Genomic DNA, 24,093 nt, shown 5'->3' on the forward strand with positions numbered 1-24,093 from the left:
TATGGTTATGGGGATCTCAAAACACAGAGTGGCCCAGCGTGTGAGTTCAGCTCAGCTCAGCCACAGGAGATGACGGTGAAGCGCTTGGAGATGCAGGACATGTTGTGGAGCACGATACCCAGCAGGAAGAGCAGCACGCAGGCCACCAGGATGACCGTGCACACCCCCGACCACGTGGAGCCCTTCCCCCCCACGCCGCCGCCTCCCCCCACCGCCCCTCCTCTCCGCTCCTCCTCCATCTCCAGGCCCTCCAGACTGCCCAGGCCCAGGGGCTCCTGTTCAGTCATGGTCACCACCGCCATGCCACTGCCCTTGCCCCCGGGCCCCAGGCCCCCGGCCCCGCCGGGCAGCAGCCGGCAGCCCAGCTCGCCCGGCAGCAGTGCCCGCTCCTTGGCCATGGGCAGGGGCAGCATGTAGCAGCCGTTGCTGGGCAGGCGGATGAAGACGGGCGTGTGCTCGGAGGCGTGCGGGATGGCCACCACCGCCACCAGGTCCGGGTCGTCGGGCAGCTGGGAGACGGACAGGCCGGCGGGCAGCTTGGTGACGCGGCGGCACCACGGGCATCGCACCTCGCGCTGCCCGGCCCGCATCTGCGTCAGGCACACGGAGCAGCACGTGTGGTGGCAGTCCAGCAGCTTGGGCCGCCGCCGCGGGCTGAAGTAGTTGAAGCAGATCTGGCACTCCAGGATAGAGTCTTGGGACAGCGTCTCCATGCTGGCGCTTTTTTTCAACTGTCTGCTTGACACCTCGCTTTTTGCTTTACTGAGAAAATCTGCAGACTGGTCGGTTCGAACCAGTCTTTTTACCAAAGCCGCCTGTGCTTGTCTAGGATATACAGAACTCCAGGAGCGATATAAAAAAGTAGAAAAGCCCGGAACGTTCCAGTCAAGGAGAGGTCACAGATCATCCCAGGTCACCTGCGGCTCCATCTGTAAAAAGCACATGAAAAGACACTGATTACACAAAGCCATCAAGAACGTCTCCCTGAAGACTTCTTTCCCCAGTCTTTCCATCACCCATTAATCCTTCCCTTGTGTAAGAGCACTATTTGCGCTGTGAACCATGTAGAAAAAGGTAATTAATTAACATTTACAGCCAATTAAAGTGCACAATTCAAAGGTCATCTGCTTCCAATGGGAGGTTTTGTTTACAGACACGAACAGAGGTGTCGAATGTCACCCCTGTATTTTTTTCGCTGTTTCTCACGAGACACGGAGGGTGACTGGATTTCAGACGGATGACAGGTTCAGCTGCTGCATGACTGAATAAACAAACTAGAAGGAATACAAATGGGCTGCAGCAGCACCTGTCTGCACACCAGCCCGAGCCAAAACAGCCCCGTGTGCTTCCTCAGTCATCTCCTCTTACACATCTAATAGCCCCTTGCCTCGCCTGCATCATCTCTGATTTCTTCTGCTCAGACCGCAGAGCCAAAACAGAGCAACAGCTGGGAGGCGTTGGGGTGCGCTGGGGCGGGCCAGCTCATCTACCTGCGGCCTCGGAGGGCTCTGGCCAATTGCCTGTCTGCGCGCCGGCTAAAGAGGCTTATGCTAGCTGACTAAAGCCATGCTAAACGGGAGCCGTTTCTGCTCGTTAGCGTCACCAGGCAGTCTCTCTTATCGGACTTGCTTAGCTCGCGGCTAAATGACACATCCCCGCTTAAACCAGAGGCAATACTCCCCTTACTCATTGGGTGACCTACTTTCCCTCTTTGCCATGCCAACATCTCGGGGAGAAAAGAAAGAAAAACCTTGGTAATTTCAGAGAGTACGGAGAGAGACAGACAGGCACACACACACACACACACACACACACACACACACACACACATTCACACAGAGTGAGAGGGTGAGGGAGAGGAAGAGAGAAGAAGACAGAGAGAGAGAGAGAGAGAAAAAGAGAGAGAGCTACTCCCTTCAAGAGCCGTGCAGACATCCAGAGGGTAGCTTTACAATCCCTTTCTAAGATAAGGGTTTGCTTTGATCTGACATTAATGCTGTGTGGCAAAACACCATCTCACTCTTTCCCTGCCTGCCTCCCTCGTTCCCTCTCTTCTTCCCCTCCTTCTCTGTCTCTCTCTCATCCTCTCATCTCCTATGTCTCTGCTTTTCACAACCGCACTCATTTTTTCCACTAATTCTCTAATGTTGCGCGGATATATTAACCTCCTACTGAGCAGTAGATGGGATAAAAGCACTTTTTGAACTATAAAAGCTATGCAATTTAGAAAAAAAAAGCTGGGGAAAAAAACCTAATTCACCAAACTTTCAAATGATTTCCCCCAAACATTATTTCTGCACTGTGCATTGGTTCATGCATGTAAACCATTAATTACAAATCTGTTCTGATAATTTATTAATTATAGTATTAACCTTCGCCAGTGCTAATGTCTGCATACTGAAGTCCTAATTGATCAATTTGGACATTGACGCATGTTATCCCCTTGTAATCACACACACCAACATACTGACCACCAACAGCAGAGGAGAGGAGAGGAGAGGAGAGGAGAGGAGAGGAGAGAAGAGAAGAGGAGAGGAGAGGGGAGAAGAGAAGAGGAGAGGAGAGGAGAGGAGAGAGGAGAAGAGGAGCGGACATGAGAGGAGAGGACAGGAGAGGAGAGGAGGGGGGAGGAGAGGAGAGGAGGTGAGAGGAAAAAAGATGAGAGGAAAGGAGAGGAGGGGGAGAAGGGGAGAGGAGAGCCCACAGATGTCACCTGTTAGTGCCCAAGGCGAAGGTGACACATGTCAAAAATACACCAAATATTAGCACAGGGCAGGGCAGGGGGGTAGCACCTCCACATCCTCTCCTCTGCTCTGACCTTTAACAAACACGCTCCACGCTGCAGCCAGATGTTCTCAGCACTACAGGAATTATGGCTATTATGGGCTGTTTAACGATGCTAATGATTTTCAACGTGCCATCATATTGTGACAGTAGCAATGACAAAGCATGCGGCCCACGGAGAACAATCTATGTTGATCTCCTACCATAGAAGTTAGCTCATCTCAATCAAGCCCACTCTCATATCACAGTGGAAAGAGGAAGCGAGACGATATTAATCAGCATAATAGTCTGACTGCAGTCACTGCACACATACAAGTTCACTCCCTTCCCATTTGTTCTTAGCAGTGTGTGGTGCATGAGGTGATGGGGGATCACTGAACCCAGCCCACAAAGCCTTGTTAATGAGCATTTCACGTTTCACTTCCTGGTGGGTTTCAGTGAGGAGTGCTGACTCATACGGCTGGAAATCAAAACATGTCTACTTCACACTGGGTTCCAACAGGCTTCTTAAAAAGCTCAGTGTGACGTCTTTCTTAACATAATACTGAAATTATGTGATTTAAATTAAAATATCAGACTGAAATGTCTGACCAAATATTCCACAGTCTGTATAAGACCAGAGTACACATAAATGCAGGAGTGTTAAGGACAGTTAAGCACACAATCCTTTTTCTTTCCCCAGCTCCCCTGCCGTCTTACAGATCAACTCAGCTCATTGAACCACTATTCATCATCTCACTTAATACCAGGCAAATACACTCATGGGGTGCCTCTCATTTGGGCTTTTATACGTCCTCCCTCGCTCCTCGGGCCTCGATCCTCACTCATCTACATAAAGAATGATGGGGCAAAAAACAATGGGATAGTCTATCCAGTGTTAGTTATAGATCAGTGGGAACGCCCCTCGAGGATCGAGGAGGCATGTTGAGAAGCACCTATACTGTAGGTGACTGCAAACCTGACTGCCATTAAGTAGGTCTAACAGCTTGCGAGCGTTGAACTGTCACATAGCATTGCATGCTCTCTGAATCTGTTCAATATACCATTCGAATGTTTCTCATTCAACACTGTAGAACAACAGGGCAGAGCGACAACTGCTGAGAAAATTCTAATGGACCAAAAAGTTATCAAACTGATTTTGTCGGCAACAATCACTCACGTCACATGTCGTTAGGATACGGTGTAAGTGATGCTTGGCCTCTCTTTGACTTCCTCTGTCCACACCGTCTCACACTGTCTCATACCTGTACATCAGAGCGATCCCACTGAACGGCAGACGGCCTCTAACCAGCAAGGACTGGGGGAGTTAGTTCGTACAGTACTTGTACAACCGCAAGATAGAGCAGCAAGCACCTCTAGATGTCTTTGTGAGAGACATGCTTCAGGAGAGTCTTCACATTACAGAAGCAAGGACACACTAAAGTGGAGCACGGAGAGAGAGAGAAAGAGAGAGAGAGAGAGAGAGAGAGAGAGAGAGAGAGAGAGAGATAAAGACAAGGCTAGGAAGAAAGTAGGAAACAGGAAGGAACAAAAGGGCGGAGGAGAAACGAGAAAGTGGAAAGACGAGTCCAATAACAAGAGCAAATGAAAAATGTCTGCTGCACCTCATCCTCCTAAGCACCCTTTAGAGCCTCTCCTAGCGGAGTAGTGGCCTATCTGAATAGAGCCAGATGATGCCCACTAAACCAGGTGATCTCAGCCTCCCCACCATACATCACACTCACATCCGGCCTACACAGGCTCCCCCGACTGAAGCACTCTGTTCGCAGAGCATGAAAATATAGTTTTAGAAGACTGGTCTAATTTTTCTGAACATATGCGCCACTATCATGTCTGGTGTAGCCAGTCCCATTCATCACAGTGGAAGCTAATTGTTGCATCAGACACTCATGAACGGAACATTTCGGTTCTCGCGCCCTTAGAATTATAGGGTTCTATCTACGTTCTGAGTAGTTCTGAGATAGTGAGCTTTGCTCTAATTGAGTCTTAAAATTCCATAGTTATACCGATAAGTGGAACAAACCTCTTTAGAGATAATGTCCAAAAATGCATACAACTACAAGGAACACCCTCTTCACAGAATAAGAATATGTCAATAACTGAATTTTTAAAACTGAAAAAAATGTCAGATAGAACCTTATAATTCTTATATTAATCCTATGGGGACGTTATGCGTCCGGTGCAACCTCCCTGTTAGACCCACAGACCCACCACTGAGCCTTAGCATCAGAACCACAACACAGAACACAGAACACAGAACACAGAACTCATTGTGTTGATGCTGGACTCCCATCACATGATCAAACGGGGTCATGAGTGACACACACAGCTAGACTATCATCACCTCCAGCCAATCGCTATAACAATATGTTGTCTTGCCTTAGATAAATTACACCCAATTAGTGCTTTATAGGTGCAGTGTCATTTGTCATTGAATGGATGCTATACTTCAGAGACATGTTGTGATAGGAGCAAGACATAAAAGCCACATAACTCACTTTTCAGCTCTAAAGCCTCCTTCAGTTTGTGTGGAAATGGCTATTAATAATTTCGGTCACAATCATGGTCAAAATGCAGAAGAGCTGAGAAGACGACAATCAGACTTATTAGGCAATTACAATATTCCCTTCAGAGTAGAGCATCTGAGTGGAAGGAAACTCTTGCAATAAATGAATGAATACATAAATAAATAAATAAATAGATGAATAGATAAATAAGATTTATTTTCTTAGTGACAGCATGCAAAAGGTCCCGTGGTGCCAGTGTGTGGCCAGATGAGTGTGAAGCCAGAGATATGAGATCATTGACACACACAAGCAGACATTTCAGCATGGGTGTGATTGTGCGAGAGTCTAATCAGCAGGGACAAACCACCCAGGGAGCAACTGAGAACCAAAGTGAGAAAATGGGACTAAACACTCACTCACACACACACACACACACACACACACACACACACAATACACTAAGGCTTAATGTTGTAGGCTGTCACATCAATTTGACATAAGCAGCTTCTGGAGCCCAGGTGGCCACTTGGGGCCCGTAGTTTACATCATTTATGACAAGATTGATCAAAGTCCAAAAAAGAAACAACTCATTTCAAGTGATGCAGCACCACCTGTATTGCTGAATTCACACACTGACAGAAAAAAAACAGAGTGACAGATGCCTCATTCCCATTGGTGCCCTGACCTCTTTGCTAGCACCAGTAGAGGCACATTACAAGTGCTGTGGTGGCTACAGACTTATATTGCCCTTCCCTGCTACATGGATCCCATTCCTGTAAATTAAGAAACAGGAATGACATAAATGCTTCAATTACTACAGTATATCCAAAGCCATGCATTTATGTGCGTGTGTGTGTGCGTGTGTGTGTGTGTGTGTGTGTGTGTGTGTGTGTGTGTGTGTGTGTGTGTGTATGTGTGTGTGTGTGCATGTGTATGCATGTGTATGTGTGTGTGTTTGGGGGGGGAGGGGCATATTCTCAAGAAATGCCCTGTAACGGTTCCCTGTCACCTTGTCATTGTTGATGGGTGTCACTCTGTCATAACACACGATCTGGCCTCTAGCAGAAGCCTCTGCAGTCTGGCACCCTTCTGAAACCTCCCACAATTCCCCCTTCACTCCCTCGTCTCCGTCTCACTAAAATATGACGGAGTTGGGATTAAGAGACCAGAGATGTTTATGTAACTAACATGCAACAATATGTATTTATTCAACGAGTCCATATATAATACAGGCTTATGTAAATCATCATGAAATACTAAGTAAACTAAAATTGAATAAATATATTTGTAAAGACTAAACATTATTCTTATAAAAGCAGCTATGCCTGAAGGCTACAGAGACGCAGGGAAGCAAATTGCATTCAACAGTTGCAGGTGGTTTATCAAAACTTATCTCTGTGTTTAGACTATAACTCAGCCAGGCACCAAATGAAGAAAACATTTACAACGGACAAAACAGTCAGGAAATGGATGCATGTTGTTCTACAGTACACTTCGGGTCCAATGCTTCCAACATGGTACAAAATAGACTAAATACACTTAGACTTTTTCAAGGGAATTAACAATGAAACCTGAACTGAGTCATGCTTCAATTTAACAGTACATGCTGTTGAGAATATACAACACAAACCTTAATATAACACCTCCGATAAAATGATCACTATAGTTGTAGCCCTGCTGTGTAAAGTGACCCCACCCTGAGCAAATATCTCTACCAAAATTGCTTTGTTTACTTTCTGTCACTAATTGCTTGCTATCTGACCCTTATCTCTGCAGCGCTTGAAGTCGGTTCTAATGGTGGAAAGCCCAATCTCTGCTCCACCATGGCCAGAGTGCTGTGACTCACAGTTGACATCGACAGAATCAATAGGCCAGGCCTCTGGTGATGATGACACAGCCATTTCCCTATCAATGGGCTTTCCACAGGTTACTGCATTAAAGGGGGATTATTATTATTATTCCTCTGACAAGCCGAGGAGGAGCTGCCTGGCAGAGCAGCAGACTTATGTAATGTGTTTATGATCAGTTGCCCAAAACACTGAGATTCTGTTATGGCTACAGTGTGGTCTTGGCTTGCCCACCCTGCGCCTTTTCAAGGACATGAGGGGTTTCATTTCCCCAAACAGGCAAGCAGTCCTAGAACACGAACAATTCCTTTCAGACAGGGGCCAGACATTTTTCTGAGGCTTCAAAAACACTTTCATTTCACACATGCAAAACCTTACAGAGCACCAACAACAGTTGGCACTAATAAAAAAATTTTGCTAGCGTGTTATCTCATGTCTTTTGATGGCCACCGCACTTGATTGTGCATAGCCAAGGTACAGGAGCTGCAATGATAGGTGTGTTTATCCAAGACCAGGTTGGTTAATCCGTCCTCATGACCATAAACTAGTTAAATGAACTAGCACACCGTACCAGGACTAGTAGCCAGTTAAAACTATGCTTCAAAATGATGCCGCTGATGATGCATAGTTGCATACTGTTGCGGTAAGATTTGTCACATGTCCACAATGTATGGCTACACTGTACATACTGTTACAGATGCAAATAATGCACCAACTAACTAGCCATCCCAAATCAACCATTAGAAGACTCTTGTGCCTGAAAGGGAGCCGCAGTCTGGCCACAGGACGTGTTGACGGTGCGGCTTGATGATCAACATGTGTGATGTGTGTGCCGGGTGTCGTCTGGAGTCCCCGGCACCTGTCAGTGCAGAGAGACGAGCCGTGGAGGGAGCCGACACGCAGCCACGGAGATAATCCATGGCGACGGGTGTCGGCGTGACAACGACACGCCGCGGTAAAAACACAAGCCGATCAATGAGGTGATTGACAGAAGAGGCCTCCGGCAGCCAGCTACTGAGAGGCAAAGATGCATCCAGAGATGATCCATCAAACATGCACACATGCCTAGATTAGACAATACAATGCCTGTCACACACACACACACACACACACACACACACACACACACACAAAATGCACGTTCATGCACACAGTCAGATCTATATTATTTTAAACACCCTTACTCACAAACAAGACTGACTCAAATTCTTTCAACATATCAATTATATATATACCTATATACTGTAATCTCTGCTGTTGTGTCAAGGCCATTTTACCACCTTGAATGTGCATTTCTCTCTGTGAACTGAACACTGTGTCGTCCCTCGTCCGCTATCCCTTACTTGCTGTAAATCCTTCTAAAAGGCTAAGTTCAACATCCTGATGAACGGTACTATGCACAGACTGAGGAACTACTGTACTGTCGTTTGTAAGTCACAAGAGTTTGGCGTTTTGAAGTTTATGTATCATTTTATGTCAAAGTTAGGAGCTATTGTAGGACACTGAAGGAGGAGCATTTGAGACATGGCATAACTATTTCATCCATATGCCCATAGTGAAGGGTTGAACTTGTCAAACTGTCGCTTCAAATACTTTAATACTGCATCATCATTACACATCCACTTCAACACAAATAAACTCACATCATAAACACAAAATAATAAACAAGTAGATGTTTGACCGTTAAACAATAAATAAGTCAAAACAGGGACTGTTGATAGACAATGACTAAGCATGGGCTGTCAGCAATGGCGCCATACTACACAAAGATTAATCACGTCACAGTTTACCAAGCTATCTTACATCCAAGCGTCTTGAAAACAAATTGAGTGAAGTGTTTTCATAACAGGGGAGTTATTTCACAACCAGAGAAAGTAAATTAGATCAGCTCTCGGCCCACAGAGCCAAGCCCTCCTCCGTCCTCTGGCAATTAGACAGCCATCAAATGCTCTCTCTGCCTTCTTCGCCTCAAAAAATGTTTCCCATGTGTTGCCAATTCAACATCCTTTGATGTCTGATTTCCCCCCTGACAATCCAGCTGTCGGACAACTCCGCAAAAATAAAATGCACTCAAGGAACAAAAAAATTTAAAATGCATGGTATGAGGGCGACGTGTTTTTGCAAACCCTCCAAACGACTAAACAAATGACAGGTGAGTAACATCAAAGGATGTGTTTCTGACAGCCATTTTTTTTTGAGGGAAACTCACAGTGGTGAGGGGGAGATAAACAGTTGGAAGGGCGAGGACTCGGGATACTCCATTTTGGTGCAGTGTTTGATCCGAGATTAAAATGCAAACACAAACAACCACTCAAAAAAACAAAACTGAAAGATGCAAAAATCAGTGGTACAAAAACAGTCCATAGAGTATTGCATTTCTAGAGAAATGCAGGCTATACTCACGTAGACACACTCAGGGAGATGGCTCATTGAAGCCTTCAGTGTACTAGTGCACTATAGAGGTAGCTTTGAGCCACACAGAGGTACTTATATCTGTGTTCACAATCTCCACTCATCTCAGTGTGTTCTCTTCATACACCAAATATGCATGCAATGTATAAGCTTTGATTGCACTACACAGGCAGGGTGTTCCTGGAAGAAAGAAGCAACCTGCATAATTTGCATTACATGAGCACAAGGTCAAGGCTGTTCCACCCCACAAATGCATTGAAGATGCATCAAACACAGATGACTGTGTCTGGGTAGCCATAGAAACACTACGGGCTGTATTTACACAGGATGTTCAGTCTGTTCTAATCTATGTCTCAGCCTTAAACACTTCTTAAACACAGCTAGCATGAGGTAATTAGACCAGCTAAACATAAGAATGGATGAGAGAAGAATGATGTTCAGCTGGACAGGCAGTGTAATCATCATCGGCCATCAATGAAGGGTATTCATCTCTAGACAGGTACAGGTGGTGATCAGCCGTCTATACATACTGTATATATATATATATATATATATATATATATATATATTTATGAAAGCTGATTATTCGAGACTCGAGAGGCATTTGCGTGGTTGTGACTACAATAAATTACAATAAATTAAAATGCAAACATCCAAGAGGGTTTCTTTACAGGTGTCCAATGCAGTTGTTTGGGTACTGTAGCTTAAGCTGAGAGTGAGACTTCCTAATGTACAGCACATTTCCCAACCTTGGGGTCAGGAAGGATCCCAAGTGGGATCACCTGAAATCCAATTGGTGTTTTCAAAGAAAAAATCTCTATTGAGGTTAAATAAGAGCTGTGTTTCAATAAGACAACTAACCACCTCATAGTGTCTTCAGCATACTGTACCTTCCCACTTAATGGCCTAGACGTGAGAGTGGAGGCCCAGCAGAGCACTCATAGTAATTAAACGGAAATGGAGCAAAATGGCACAGACTACCTACTGACCTCTCTAACATTTTACAAAGAGCACTTAAGAGTAAAAAGCTTTGCCATAACCCATCAGAAAAAGCACACAAAACTAATCTAAAACAATTGATTTAAAAAAAAGCTTTAAACTCGTGAAATAATGAACAACATGAGAAAGAGGCATGATGACGCATACCTTCTCTGATAGGGAAATGGACAGAACTCAAAAGGCGACTCGACACTTCATAATGTTGTGGTGTCGTGTCTGTGAGAGGAAGACAAAAAAAGAAAAAAAGAATCAACAGCTGCGCTCAGTTCTGTGTACAGCTCACTTTCTACTCTACACACCAAATTCTTCTGCCACAACACTTCAAAATAGTAACTCCCAGTTCTGAGAAGGAACAAATGTCTGCATCCTGGAGACAGGAACTGCGGTCGCTCAAGTTACCAAAGTTCATGAATGTTAGTCGTAGTATTAACAGGGTCAAGTTCTGATGTCTTACAGACAAAACCCAGACATGAAGTCCAAGAAGGATAAATTGAGGCGAAGTAAACATACTAAAACCAATAAGATTATCCGGCGAAGTCGAATTTCAACAGCTGGCAGTGTGCTGTTGCTAGCATTGGTGCTCTGAGCCTGAAATAAAGTGCATTATAACTATGTATTACACTGCAGTGGCAGCAAGAACACAATTGATGCAGAGACCAGTACTGCAGACAAGGTCATTGATAATCGATATGAGGCAGACAAGTATCTTAAAAAAGACTAAGCAAACTTGGATAATGATAAAGCACACAGCTACACCGCGCCGCGGACAAGCACACCACAGTCGATGAGGTACACAAGAGAGAGCTGGTGCGAGGACTAGATGACCAACGCTCTCTCTCTCTCTCTCTCACACACACACACACACACACACACACACACACACAAGAGAGCTGGTGCGAGGGCTCGATGACCAGCGCTGTGAGACCACGTGGCCAGTGACCCTGACCCATAATGCAAATGCTCAGTCTGTCAGTGGAGTACAGAGTCAACAGGGCAGGCTCTGTCTAAACACGTCCAGCCACAGTCACACACACACACACACACACACACACACACACACACACACACACACACACACACACACACACACACACACACACACACACACACACACACACACACACACACACACACACACACACACACACACATCTTAGACACACTGCATAGTGTCCTGTGGATGACTCTTCTGAATTTGACCTCTTCACAGTGGTGTGATATAAATAAATAAATGTTTTGCTGCAAAAGTATCTCAAAATATGATCAAATAATTGCAATGTCAAATAATTACAATGGTATGCATACTCACAAACATATATATGACTGCTTTCCTGTGCATTCTGCATTTACTGTAGTGGTCAACAGTACAGGAGACCAGTGGTTGGAAGAAGCTGATGTGTTTGTGTAACATGAACAAGAACCATTGAACTGATACTGAATGTATGATCCACGACTGTAGTATTCAACTGTGAAAGAGTTTTTTTTTTTTTTATCTAATCATGGATATGGATAAGCACATCGTACGCCATCTTGTATGCAACAGTCCCTCTGAGAGACATTCAACACTACTGACTCAACTCTCAACATGTTTCAGTTGGGAACACTTTTGGCAAATTCATTAGAGTGACCATATACAGCTACTTCCATTTCACCTACAACATGATTAATTACTGAAGCAAATTAGCTGAGGTTACACTGCCTGCTAACGGTGGCACTTCAGCGACAAGTTCAAATGAGTGCAGATACAGCGAGGCCTGTGACACCACCAGGCTGAAACGCCCAGAGAGGGGCAAACCAGGTGACCACACAGGAAATGACAGATCATACTTCAAAATTAGAGGGAGAAATAGAGACCGACAGAGAGAGACAGTGAAAGAGAGATAGAAAGAGAGAGAGAGAGAGAAAGAGAGACAGTGAGAGAGAGGAAGAGAGAATGAGAGAGAGGGGGGCTCTAACAGAAAGTAAAGTGTGGACTGAGCACTGGCGTGTCCTTGAGCTAACAGCGTGACACTCAGTCAAAGCTTTCGCCACAGGCCCACTTTATAACGACACCCCAGACACACGCACACACACAAATACACACACACACACACACACACAAATACACACAAATACACACACATACACACACATACACACACACACACACACACACACACACACACACACACACACACACACACACACACACACACACACACACACACACACACACACACACACACCTGGTCATCTACCATCGCTGCCCCAACACCCTGCACCGGGACCCCAGTAATAAGCAATTAGAGGAGCGATTCACTTATCCTCACTCTTTCCCCTCCCCCATCCCAAACCACAGCACTCCCCCCCATAAGCACATTCCCCTGATCAAATCAAACACCGCCTCCCCTGAAGACCACAGTCCCATCTCCCCCTCCCCAGTAACCTGCTTGCTGTCCGTCTCCTCCGGCTGTAACTGCATTCTCCTCTCCCCTAACCCTATTTCTTGTCCTTTTCAATCTCCTGGATCACACAGATCTCCAGAGCTCTGCTGCACTCGCTGGGTTTGCTTCTCTGAACCATGAAGGGGGGAGAACTACTGTCTTGTTCCCAACTCTGTGTGTGCTCTGTCTATTGGTCTGTCTGTGTATTGTAGCCGTCTTGCATACTGTATCTACAGTATCTTTCTGCCTTGTGTGTCTGTCCATCTGTTTGTCTATGTGTTTATCTCTTCGTCTCTGTATGAGACATGTTGTGTGTACAAACTCAGTCTGATTCAGGAAGCCTATAACAAAATGTAATATGTATTTTAAAAGCAAAACTCTTATTGACTATTCCTAATGAATGCAGACTCAAATGTATGGGGTCGTGGCACACTGTTTGGGTGGCTGAAAAGCAAGCTCTCCTGTCCTCCCTGCACAAGGCTGGTGCAGACACACACACACACACATACACACACACCATACACAAACAGTACACAATCTCTCAAATGTGCTTCAGAAAACCCAGAGCAATACAGTCAATGCAATGCCCTGTAGCCATGGCAACAGCTTCTTTTTTTTTTCAAAACTGTGTTGGTGGAGAAAAGCCTGACCTCGGACTGAGCTCTCAGACGTGAAGCATCGATTTGGAACAATTACAAAAAACACTTCAAACCGTAAGGAGAAAGGAGGATTCAATTTGTCTCCACCAGAGAGCGGGGGAGGACATAGGGGCTTCTGATGATCTTCAAAAGCTTTGGGTTGTATGTGCAAATCATTAGAATTGTGGTGGTTATGAGTGTGACCAAAATCAATGAAGTTCCATCATCATCGGCAGGTAAATATGATGACTATGCATACGTCTAGTTCTATTAAAGCAACAAACACTAAAGAGGCTTTTGGACCTTAGAATAATGTTTCCAAAATAATTTTCGCAACAGGGTGAACGACATTCACTGCATTCTGCATTCACTTCGCGGCCCTCAGCTATAACCTTACTATGCAGTTTACCAGATCGGGTAGCGGATCTGTAGTTCAATGGAATGAGACATAAGAAACTACAAATTTGACTTGCTTTGATGTCGCAATACATCACACTTTCATAAAATCATGCTACATACTCTACCCTGTCTGTGGACATCGTTATTTGCTGGATAAACAGATAGCGTGCGTGCGTGCGACAGAGGAAAAGTGCTCTAGTGTTGCTTTAACTCACGGTCAGACGGCAGTCAACAACAGTGACGACTAAAGACTCCATGGAGACAAAAGAGAGACATGAAGGTAACATGTCCTGTTAAATTGGGGATTAGCCCGGCCATGAGTCAGCCACTCAGGCTGACGTGTCCTCCACACACGGGGAAGCCGTTATGACAGGAGCACTGTGCGGCAGACACAGAGGTGTGAGCGGGGTATACGCTGTGGCACACACAAGTGTGTGTTGACACACAACAGAGTGGCACATGGAGGAAAGAGACAGAGGAAGATGCAGGGGGAGAGAGGGAGAGAGAGAGAGGAAGAGAGAGAGGAAGATGCAGGAGGAAGAGAGGGAGAGAGAGAGGAAGATGCAGGAGGAAGAGAGGGAGAGAGAGAGAGGAAGAGGGAGAGGAAGATGCAGGAGGAAGAGAGGGAGAGAGAGAGAGGAAGAGAGAGAGAGGAAGATGCAGGTGGAAGAGAGGGAGAGGAAGATGCTGGAGGAAGAGAGAGAGAGGAAGATGCAGGACAAAGAGAGGGACAGCGAGAGGAAGATGCAGAAGGAAGAAAGAGGTAGAGGAAGATGCTGGAGGAAGACATGGAGGGAGAGAGAGGAAGATGCAAAGAGAGGGACAGAGAGAGAGAAAGATGCAGGAGGAAGAGAGGGAGAGAGGGAGAGGAAGATGGAGGGGAAGAGAGGGAGAGAGGGAGAGGAAGATGGAGGGGAAGAGAGGGAGAGAGGGAGAGGAAGATGCAGGAGGAAGAGAGGGAGAGAGGGAGAGGAAGATGCAGGAGAGAGAGAGGGAGGGGAAGATGGAGGGGAAGAGAGGGAGAGAGGGAGAGGAAGATGGAGGGCAAGAGAGAGAGCACTTGTGAGGGACAGGACTGCCATGATTACTAGCAGTAACAGAGTGGCTCGTTGTCACCCTTGGTCCCGTCGCCAGGGGAAATCAGCACTTTCTAAACTAATTAGCCTGGCCAAAACTGCTGAGGCTTAAACGCTTAATTACATCACGTTGAAAATGAACTACAGCCAGACAGACACTGCTGCATGCAATAACTAATACACATCAAACAGACCCCCCCCCCCCCCCCCCGCCACACACACACACAGTCTTGTCACTCAACTCACAAAACACACACAAACACACACACACACACACACACACACACACACTACCTTGTCTTTCTCTCTCATGTATCAATTCTACAGTATGTTGTCTTTTCCCAACACGTGTATTTATCTCCTTTATATCTCGTGTCTACTTCTCCCTTATATTCATCTCTCATCGTTTCTCTATGTACTGTGTGTGTGTGTGTGTGTCCTCTAAATATCTCTCCCACTGTTCTTTGCTACCACTGCCCTTAACTGTCCTATGAACACAACTCATTTCATTTCATGACTTTACTGTTACCTTTAAAATAACTTTCTATCATTCCTAATCTATATAGAATTCACATCTGACAGCAGTGAGCAGTCAAAACACACACACACACACACACACACACACAGTTTTAAGTTTTAACCTTCAACCAACGTCATTTACACGCAATGTCATTGCCCACATGATGGGTGTCCCAGCAGTGTGAAAAGCCCATGTGCCTGTTGTGCAAATCACTGAGCTGAACTGAACTGAGACACTACCAACTCCCCCTTGACGTGACAAACAAGGTCACGTCAAGAAAACCACCGGAATGAGTTCTGCATTCGAAGAACACTTTGGTTTGTCATCGTGCATCTGATTTAGGGTGGGGTGGTTGTTGGGTTTGATTGGCGGTGGTTGGAGAGAGAGGTTCCCCCTCATTATGGTGCTTTGGCCATCTAGATAAACACTACAGAAATAGCATGTTGCGGCTGTCGTTGTTGTTGTTGTTGTTGTTGTTGTAGTTGTTGTTCAACTTTAAAATAGAGGTGCGAGAAAAAAGGGAAAAAAAGAGGAAGAGGAAGTTTGATCGGTGACAGATAAAATCGTGTCAGTGCAGCACCCACATGTTAGGCCTAACTCTTTATTCCCGAGCCCTCCCTCGACTAACCATTTCAAACTCAGAGAACACTTATGCAGAGAGGACGCTGCAAAGGCGAGCGACTCCACACAAATGTTCACCACACACACAGCGAGTGGAATATGACCTCCGGTAAATCAGAGCCAACCCACCGTCACCCCCACCGTGAAGGGGAGCGAGGAGAGCGAACGAGAGAGCGAGTGTGTGAAAGAAAGATAGCAAAGGGAGGAAGGGAGGTCTGCAGTCACATAAATGACCTCCGCTGAATTTAAAATGGAGGACATTTGATTTGGGTCTCTCTCACGCCGCAGCTAATTAGCCCACAAAACACACAGCAAGGGGGCTCTACATGCGAGAGGCCTCTTGCTGAAAAAATCCATTTACCACATGCAGCAAAACACACACACACACACACACACACACACACACACACACACACACACACACACACACACACACACACACACACACACACACACACACACACACACACACACACACACACACACACACACACACACACTCTCACTCTTCAGTCATGTAACAGTCCACCTCCCCCCGGGCAAGGAGGTGCACTTAACCTTAATCGGTGCCATGGTGACACCCACTCCGCTCAGAGATAATCAGATGCTTTTCAGCACCCACTGAGACGAGCCAATCGGCTTTGTGCGCATGAGTTCTGCAGTGCTACTTCACTTCAATAGGCCAGTCAAAAGAGTCATAGTTCATGACTCTACATTGTCCACAGTCTATGACAGGCCACTTAACATACAACACTGAGCATCAATGAGTGCAGATATAAGTAGATCGTCATATTGGCTGGGTTATATTGAGCTCACTAATAGTTTTCATTGCATTCATAGAAATCTGACTCCTGAAATGTCCAATTATGTAGAAACGTTCGTGTGAGCCAACGCCTCAAAACATATTTTGTCTATTTAGCATGTTAACCACACCAGCACCTGGACGCAAATCAACACTAATGAAACGTGACAACAGATGTACATTTGACCAAAACGTAACGTAATGTCAACATCTGTGGCGTGACAGGACTGTGGAAGGTGCTGTTGTTGTTGCTGTTGTTGCTGTTGTTGTTGTTGTTGTTGTGTGGCGTCTGTCCAGAGGAGTCCTGGCTCGGCGTCCGACATGCAGCGCTGCCGGTGACGGCCGAGCGGAGCGACCGGCCCGCGAGCCCAGCCGAGCCGCTCCGCTCCTCTCCCCTCCCCTCCCCAGCACCTGCAGCCCAGCGGCCAGCGCCCGGGCTGGAGCCTGGAGGCGGGCGGGAGCCGGGCTGGACCCGGGCCAAGTTGGGCCAGGCAGAGGGCCGGGGATGACAGAAGCGCAGGTGGGGAGCGTCAGGCAGTGCATTAGTGGCACTCTGCCCAGTAAACGTCCACACCGGCGGAGCCGAACGGGAGCCATCTCGCCCCGCACGGCGGACGGACGAACGGAGAGACGAATGCGAATGGCGGGGGCCGGCCCATAATTCGCTCCTTCTCTCTTCCTAGCCCTCCCTCGCTCTCCGTCTCTGTCTGCCTCTCCCCGAGCCTCCTTCTCTCTTCCCAGCCCTCCCTCGCTCTCCGTCTCTGTCTGCCTCTCCCCGAGCCTCCATCTCTCTTCCCTCCCGCCTGCCTGCCCGTCTCCATCTCCTGCCTGCGTGCTCCGTGAGGCTCCATCTGTTCCCCGTAATTGTGAGAGGGACACAACAGTAAACATCTCACTCTCTCTCCCACTCCCTGGCTGCCTCCTCCGTCCTGACGGGAGCTCCCTGCTCCTCTCTCAGCTCCACGCACTGCCCAGTTCTCGTCTCGTCTTCCTCATCTCCTTCCTTCCTCGTCATTCATCTTTTCAAGCATCTCTCCATCCCTCCCTTCATTCATCCCCTCTTCTTCTGTTGTCTCGTCTTCGTCAGTGCTGTCTCTCTCCTCCATCCGAGCCTCCTGCGTGTCGTCGGTGGCCCCTGTCTGACTGCTCCGCCCGCCCCATCAGTAAGGGGGGGTGGGGGGGGGGGGGGGTGAGGGGGGGGGGGGGTGCTGTTGGCTGATCTCATGCACCCCACTGGTCTTTGTTTTCACATCAGCAGGGAAACCGCTGTGACAAGCACGGCTCGCCAACCTCCCGTCCGCAAACTTCCAGCAGGGGTCAGCCGGGGTCACTCTTTGTGAAAAATCGTCCCCCCGCCCTCCTTGAGTAAAAACGCTATTAGCTGAGCCTGAGCCTGAGCCTGCAGGAACACACACACACACACACACACACACACACACACACACGCTGCCCTGCTGGACCCTGGACCTCGCCACACACACATCACGGTAATTCCACAGAGGGGAAATAGCTTTCAAATTCAATCCCCACATCAAATCTAAAAGTAAAATAAGACTAGAAGAGGCACTAACGTCAGACAGTGAGGGAGAGAGGGAGAGAGAGACAGAGAGAGAGAGAAAGAGAGAGAGAGAGAGAGAGAGAGAGATAGAGAGCGAGAGAGAGAGAGAGAGAGAGAGAGAGAGAGAGAGAGAGAGAGAGAGAGAGAGAGAGAGATTACCTGCATGGCTCAGCTGAGGGGGAAAACAACACTGCTTCAATATTTACATAGCAATTTCCAGACCAGGCAGTCAGTGCATACAGTACACAAGTTTCCTTCTACAGCGGTCCCTCCATCCGAGCGCTGCTGGCCTGCGACCACGCGAGGCTCTGATTACGTGGACATGAGCGCGGCAGCGGCAGCGGCCACTGGGGGAGGCGGCCTCCTGGGATGATTTGGATGCACCATTAATAAATGGACCGGGGAGGGAGAGCCGCGGAGAAGGACGGTCAGTCAGACACGCTTTCATTCTAAAAGTGGGTCAGGTGTCTGTCTGGTGCCAGCTCGTAACAATGGAAAATCCATACCCGGCAAGAGGCGTGCGAAAGGGCTCCTCAATTAGGAGGAAAAGCTTGTAAAATGATTAAAGACAAAAAAAAAAAAATCAACGTGCCGCTGTTTTGAAGTGTGGGAATACTGTAATCAATGAAGAATTCATGGTTATGGTTTTGTCCAAAGCCACGCACAATGCAGTAATCTCCTGTGTATTAGCCACACCGCGTATAAACCATAACAGTAATTTGCACATAAAGAAAGCACATTGACCGCTTCCATGTATTAATCACAATGCCCCAATAGCCCAATACATCACAATCAGATCATGCTCTATTCAGAAAGAAGAAAAGAAATGGCCTCCCATGTATAGTCCGCCCAGAGTATTAACCTCATAGCTGAATACATTTGGTAAAGTCAATGTATAAACCTTCAGTTAATGGGGATATTATGGCAACAACAAGCTTTAAACAAGGAACATTATCACAATCAGCAACAAACGTTATCGCAATAAAGTTAATGTTGTTAGCTAAATAGCAATGAATGCAATTAATCTTAACTAATTCATCACAACTCATTTTTACATTCATTCATCCTCCTGAAGCTCACCTAGTAGGTGTGCAGTGATTCCCATTCAGCACTACGCATGCTCACCAGCCAGAAGCGGCCCAGTTCAAAGCCAAATTTGGAATACTGAACTGACGCTTGACTGATATCGCAAATCAAATCGCAATCACAATATCTGTCAAGAGTCTTCACAATTATATACAGTATTTTTCCAAAATGGTGCAGCCAGCCCTATTATTAATTATTATTATTAATTAAGTATGGAACGTCACGGTCAGCCTCTTTGTGCAGTGTGCCATTGGCTTCATGGAAACCACATGGAGCATCTGGTATGACCCACATGGACATCCTTGGCCTGCTTGTAGGGGACCAGCCTCGCGTCCTCCAGAGGACGGCCACATCTTGCCTTATGATAAAGATGAATGGGAGACGGTGGGGCAACCTTTCTTGATCTCACACCCAGCTGGTGAATAATGGTTGTAGCCAAACGCTGTTGTCTGTGCGGAGGCAAGTGGGTCAGATTCGGGTGAGTGTCGTGACTCGGAGCCGTCTTACTCCAACGAGCACAAGGCTAAATGACCGCAGAAGGGAGGACATGTCACGAAGCACCATCACAGCTCTGTACTGTAGCCCATCTTAGTCTTCCCTTCAACAGACTGATTGTGTCCCTCCTCCCGCACCCTTTCCAACTCAACTTCCCCTATCATCATCTTCACCACAAACGCACCCTTGACTGCTTTTGACTGCAGCTTCCCCTTGAGTGCCACCGCCGACTCGCCAGCTGCCCATTCATCCTGCCTAATTAACCTGGCAGAAAACACCACCTTTCACCGCGCTGCGCTCACTGCCACGCGTGTGTCAAGACAAGCACCGCTAATTACCGCGTCTCCCATGTCCGGTCAGCCGCGATTGAAAGACGCTGCTCAGTTAATCGTGTGAACTGATTGTCATCAGGGTTTCGCTGAAAAGGCTGTGCAGCTGGTTGCAGAGATATCAGCCCCTGTGAAATGAAGGTTATCCGGGGACTGACAAGGAAAGGGATTTTTTAGGACTTAACATCCAACAACAACAAAAGAAATCCCTACATGTTGCACTGATCATTTCCATAGGAGAGGCAAATGAATTGTTCAGAGCGACGCTCTGAGAATCTTAATCAGCGCATCACTGTTCATCTACTGTGCCATTCTTTGTCCATCGGGCTGCGGATAGGACAATAGCAACTGTCCAGGCTAAAGCAATCTTTTCCTTTCTCACAGGGTGTTTGCAGCGGGGAATAAAATGCCTTTTATCTGACAACAATGGCTGGTTCAGATGACTGTCCACCATTAGTCAGCATTTGTACAAAAGCAACACAAGCACATTCATCAAAACATACCCCTAAAACAATGAGCGCCAAGGCAACAGAGTGATTTGGATACCGAGAGGATGCATTACCAATAAACTTGACAAAGCAAACGCTGACCAAAAATAAACTAAATAAATACATAGTAAAGATCAACAAGGCATTGGAGAAATGTATTTAATGGTGTCATTAAGGCCAAGACAGGAGGCCAGTGGAGAGCATCAATATTGGCTGCGTGCGCATGAAAAACTCATTTTAGATAGGAACGGCAAAACAAATTGAGTGTCAGGCAGCGGGGAGCATCTAATGCAAATACACCAATATCTGCTCACTTACAGGCCTGCAAACAACCATTAACAACTGGCCCGAAGACTCCATTTTGTGCTAATACTCTTGCGTGAGAAAAAAAACAAAAATAGTCAGATACACATAATACATAATATATCAGTCGCAGCAGAAACATGATCCCATGGGGTCACAACTCAATTTATGACATAATTCTAAAACAAGGTAACCTTGGTAGTGTATCCTTGGAAGTTACAACTCGCCATCGCTCCCGTCCTCCATCCCTCCCTCCCTGACACGCTCCCTCTCTCCCTCCCTATATTTTCGGAACCAATTCAAGCTGTCCCTTTCCTTTTTTTCCAGTTTTTGCTGAGGAATGGGATTTAACAACTGGCATGTCCCATGCTACATTTTGTCAGGAAGCGCGGCGCGGCGCGGCGCTCCAACTCGGCGGCTACAGCGCTCATTCATTTCCAGCCCCAGATAGCGAGACATCACCTCGTTATTAGCGAAGGTCACTCTTGGCACCCCATCAATTGTCAGACAGATTTTTTTCCCCCCTCAGAAAAGTGCTTGAATTGCATTTATTACAAGCACCTCTGGTAGAAGGCGAGTAATTCAGGTAGAATCGCACGGTGACTCGGAGACTCAATTTATAGGTAGACACCAGTAATATATCAAGCGGAAATGGATTGAGGTAGAGAGGAGGTAAAAAACAAGAGACAAAATGATATATACAAAACTTAAAGGTTATAATGTTGACCATAAAAGATGCTGAATGCTATGCATTGTGTTGCACACAATGGCATACACGTAGAGTATCATTTACATATTTGTATCAGAAAATAAAGATGTCTCAACACAGCCAAAAACATGGGAAATGAATGATGGGTTTCAAGAAGCAAACAATTTTTACACTACAGACTTTCGTATCAAGCTTTTGTTGAAACAATCATATGAGCCAAGTGTGTGCGTGTGTGTGTGTGTGTGTGTGTGTGTGTGTGTGTGTGTGTGTATGTGTGCGTGTGCGTGTGTAGTGTGTGTGCGTGTGTGTGTGCGTGTGTGTGTGTGTGTGTGTGTGTGTGCATGTGTGCATGTGTGTGTGTGTGCGTGTGCGTGTGTGTGTGTTTCTCTCTGGTATTTTTAGGACTTTGGTGGGGGAGTTAGGTCCGACAGCAGGATCTGGTTTAATCCCCCCCTGCTGTGTTATATTCAACATCTGTGACATGTCAATGGGATTATAATATGTTCATTTTCATCCAAACACAAACACTCAGCATGACACCAACATGCATCAGTGTGATAGCTGATGAGGTCCATGACTTGAGGACAGCCAGTTCAGGCTCCATTTCATACATCACTGATGGGGCCAACCCATTACAATGTATTGCCACAAATCTGTGCTTTCAGAAATAGAAAGAGAATGTGACCTAGCCTTGCTACTCTGGCAACTAAATCCAATTAAAAAATACACTGAAATGTTTCCTGTTAGATTCTATAGGTTCCTACAGTTTTTGAATCTTATTTGAAGTTCCTATGGCGCAGTGTTGCATATGAAACGCATTTCAAATCAAGGGACCATTATGAAGATAATAGAGGATCTGAGAGTATGATAGATAACAGGGTGATGTGGGCTACACACTGTGATGTATGCACACAGCACACTCCTGCTGATAAAAGCCTTTCCCAAGTCCTGTAGGATGTGATTTTCCAGCCTTCGCACGGATGGAGTCCACCAGAAGGAAATGGGCAAGTTAGCAAAGAATGTGGCCAATGCAAAGATACACAAATGCACAGTCACTAGTCCCATACTGACAGTCCTTTGTCCTTGAACCCCATAAAGCAACAAGCTCTGTTTCTGCTGCTGATTTTTGATTAAATGAAGCTCACAATTTGCATGTTATGCAATTGCAGCACATGACATCCTGTATGTTGTTGGTTTATGAGTACTTCCTGTTTTTGCATGCCAAGTGAAACCAAGTCTCTGACACTGACAAGAGATTACACACACCTCGGTTGTGCTATACTGTGTTTCATTATGCACTGATACATCCAGCCTTGAATTCTGCCTTTTCTTAAGAGTACAGAACCACAGTTTTCTCAATGGTACTCAGAGTATAATCAAGTTCATTATCTATCGAACTTGCCAACCCATTAGAAATCAGCCAACACCAAAGTATTTTTGATCCCATCTTAATTCCAGTTAATTTTATAATACCATCTTTCAAAAGTCTTGGCACAAGAGCAATATATGCAATATGAAAATTGTCAGCGAAACAATGCAGGCCGCAAGTCAAGGGGGTACAAAAGTACAGACGAATCAATATGACAGTGATGAGTGCTAGAGAGGGAGGGAGAGAGAGAGAGAGAGAGAGAGAGAGAGAGAGAGAGAGAGAGAGAGAGAGAGAGAGAGACAGACCGACTCCAGACACACATTACCCAGGATCCCAAGATTCAGCACAGCCACTTGTCCTAACAGATGGAGGCCAATTAAGCACCTGACATGGGCAAAGCTCTCGGATGCCAGCGTGGGCCTGCCATGCTCATGGGAACAAACGAGGAGAGGAGGGCAAACACGCTGGCATCGCAGGGACACAGAGCAATTCAAGATCAAGAGAATGGAGACCGACTTGCAAAACACAGCTCAGAGGGGCGTCCTGAACTATTCATAAGAGTGACTGTCGCCTCAACCTCATGGAAAACAGGCTTTCATCAAAGTGTATGGGAAGCCTCCCCAGTGTTGAGCAGAGTCCTCTGCAGCTTGAATAGAATAGAGTAAAAGAAAGAGACTCATGGCATGTTTCTATCAAAACTGATTACCATGGACTGACTCTATCTGCTG

The 24,093-nt window shown here is 46.4% G+C and overlaps 1 protein-coding gene across 5 annotated transcripts in view; it reads right to left on the reverse strand.

The window, feature by feature from the left end:
• LOC134066166 (E3 ubiquitin-protein ligase RNF152-like) overlaps positions 1–24,093 on the reverse strand; it is a 30,427-nt gene that overhangs the window by 3,059 nt on the left and 3,275 nt on the right. For 2 of the 5 annotated variants that reach the window (XM_062521406.1, XM_062521407.1), the window contains exons 2-3: positions 10,697–10,765; positions 1–929 (exon numbers count right to left, since the gene is read on the reverse strand). The exon at positions 1–929 is cut by the window's left edge and continues 3,059 nt beyond it. In XM_062521406.1, coding sequence (XP_062377390.1) covers positions 57–713 — 657 coding nt within the window. In that variant the 5' untranslated portion in view covers positions 714–929; positions 10,697–10,765 and the 3' untranslated portion in view covers positions 1–56. Of the gene's footprint in view, positions 930–6,300; positions 6,420–10,696; positions 10,766–24,093 lie in introns of those variants that run through there. The other 3 variants (XM_062521405.1, XM_062521408.1, XM_062521409.1) reach the window with 2 other exon arrangements.

The sequence above is a fragment of the Sardina pilchardus genome, chromosome 19 (genome assembly GCF_963854185.1).
Source record: "Sardina pilchardus chromosome 19, fSarPil1.1, whole genome shotgun sequence".
Lineage (NCBI taxonomy): Eukaryota > Metazoa > Chordata > Actinopteri > Clupeiformes > Clupeidae > Sardina > Sardina pilchardus.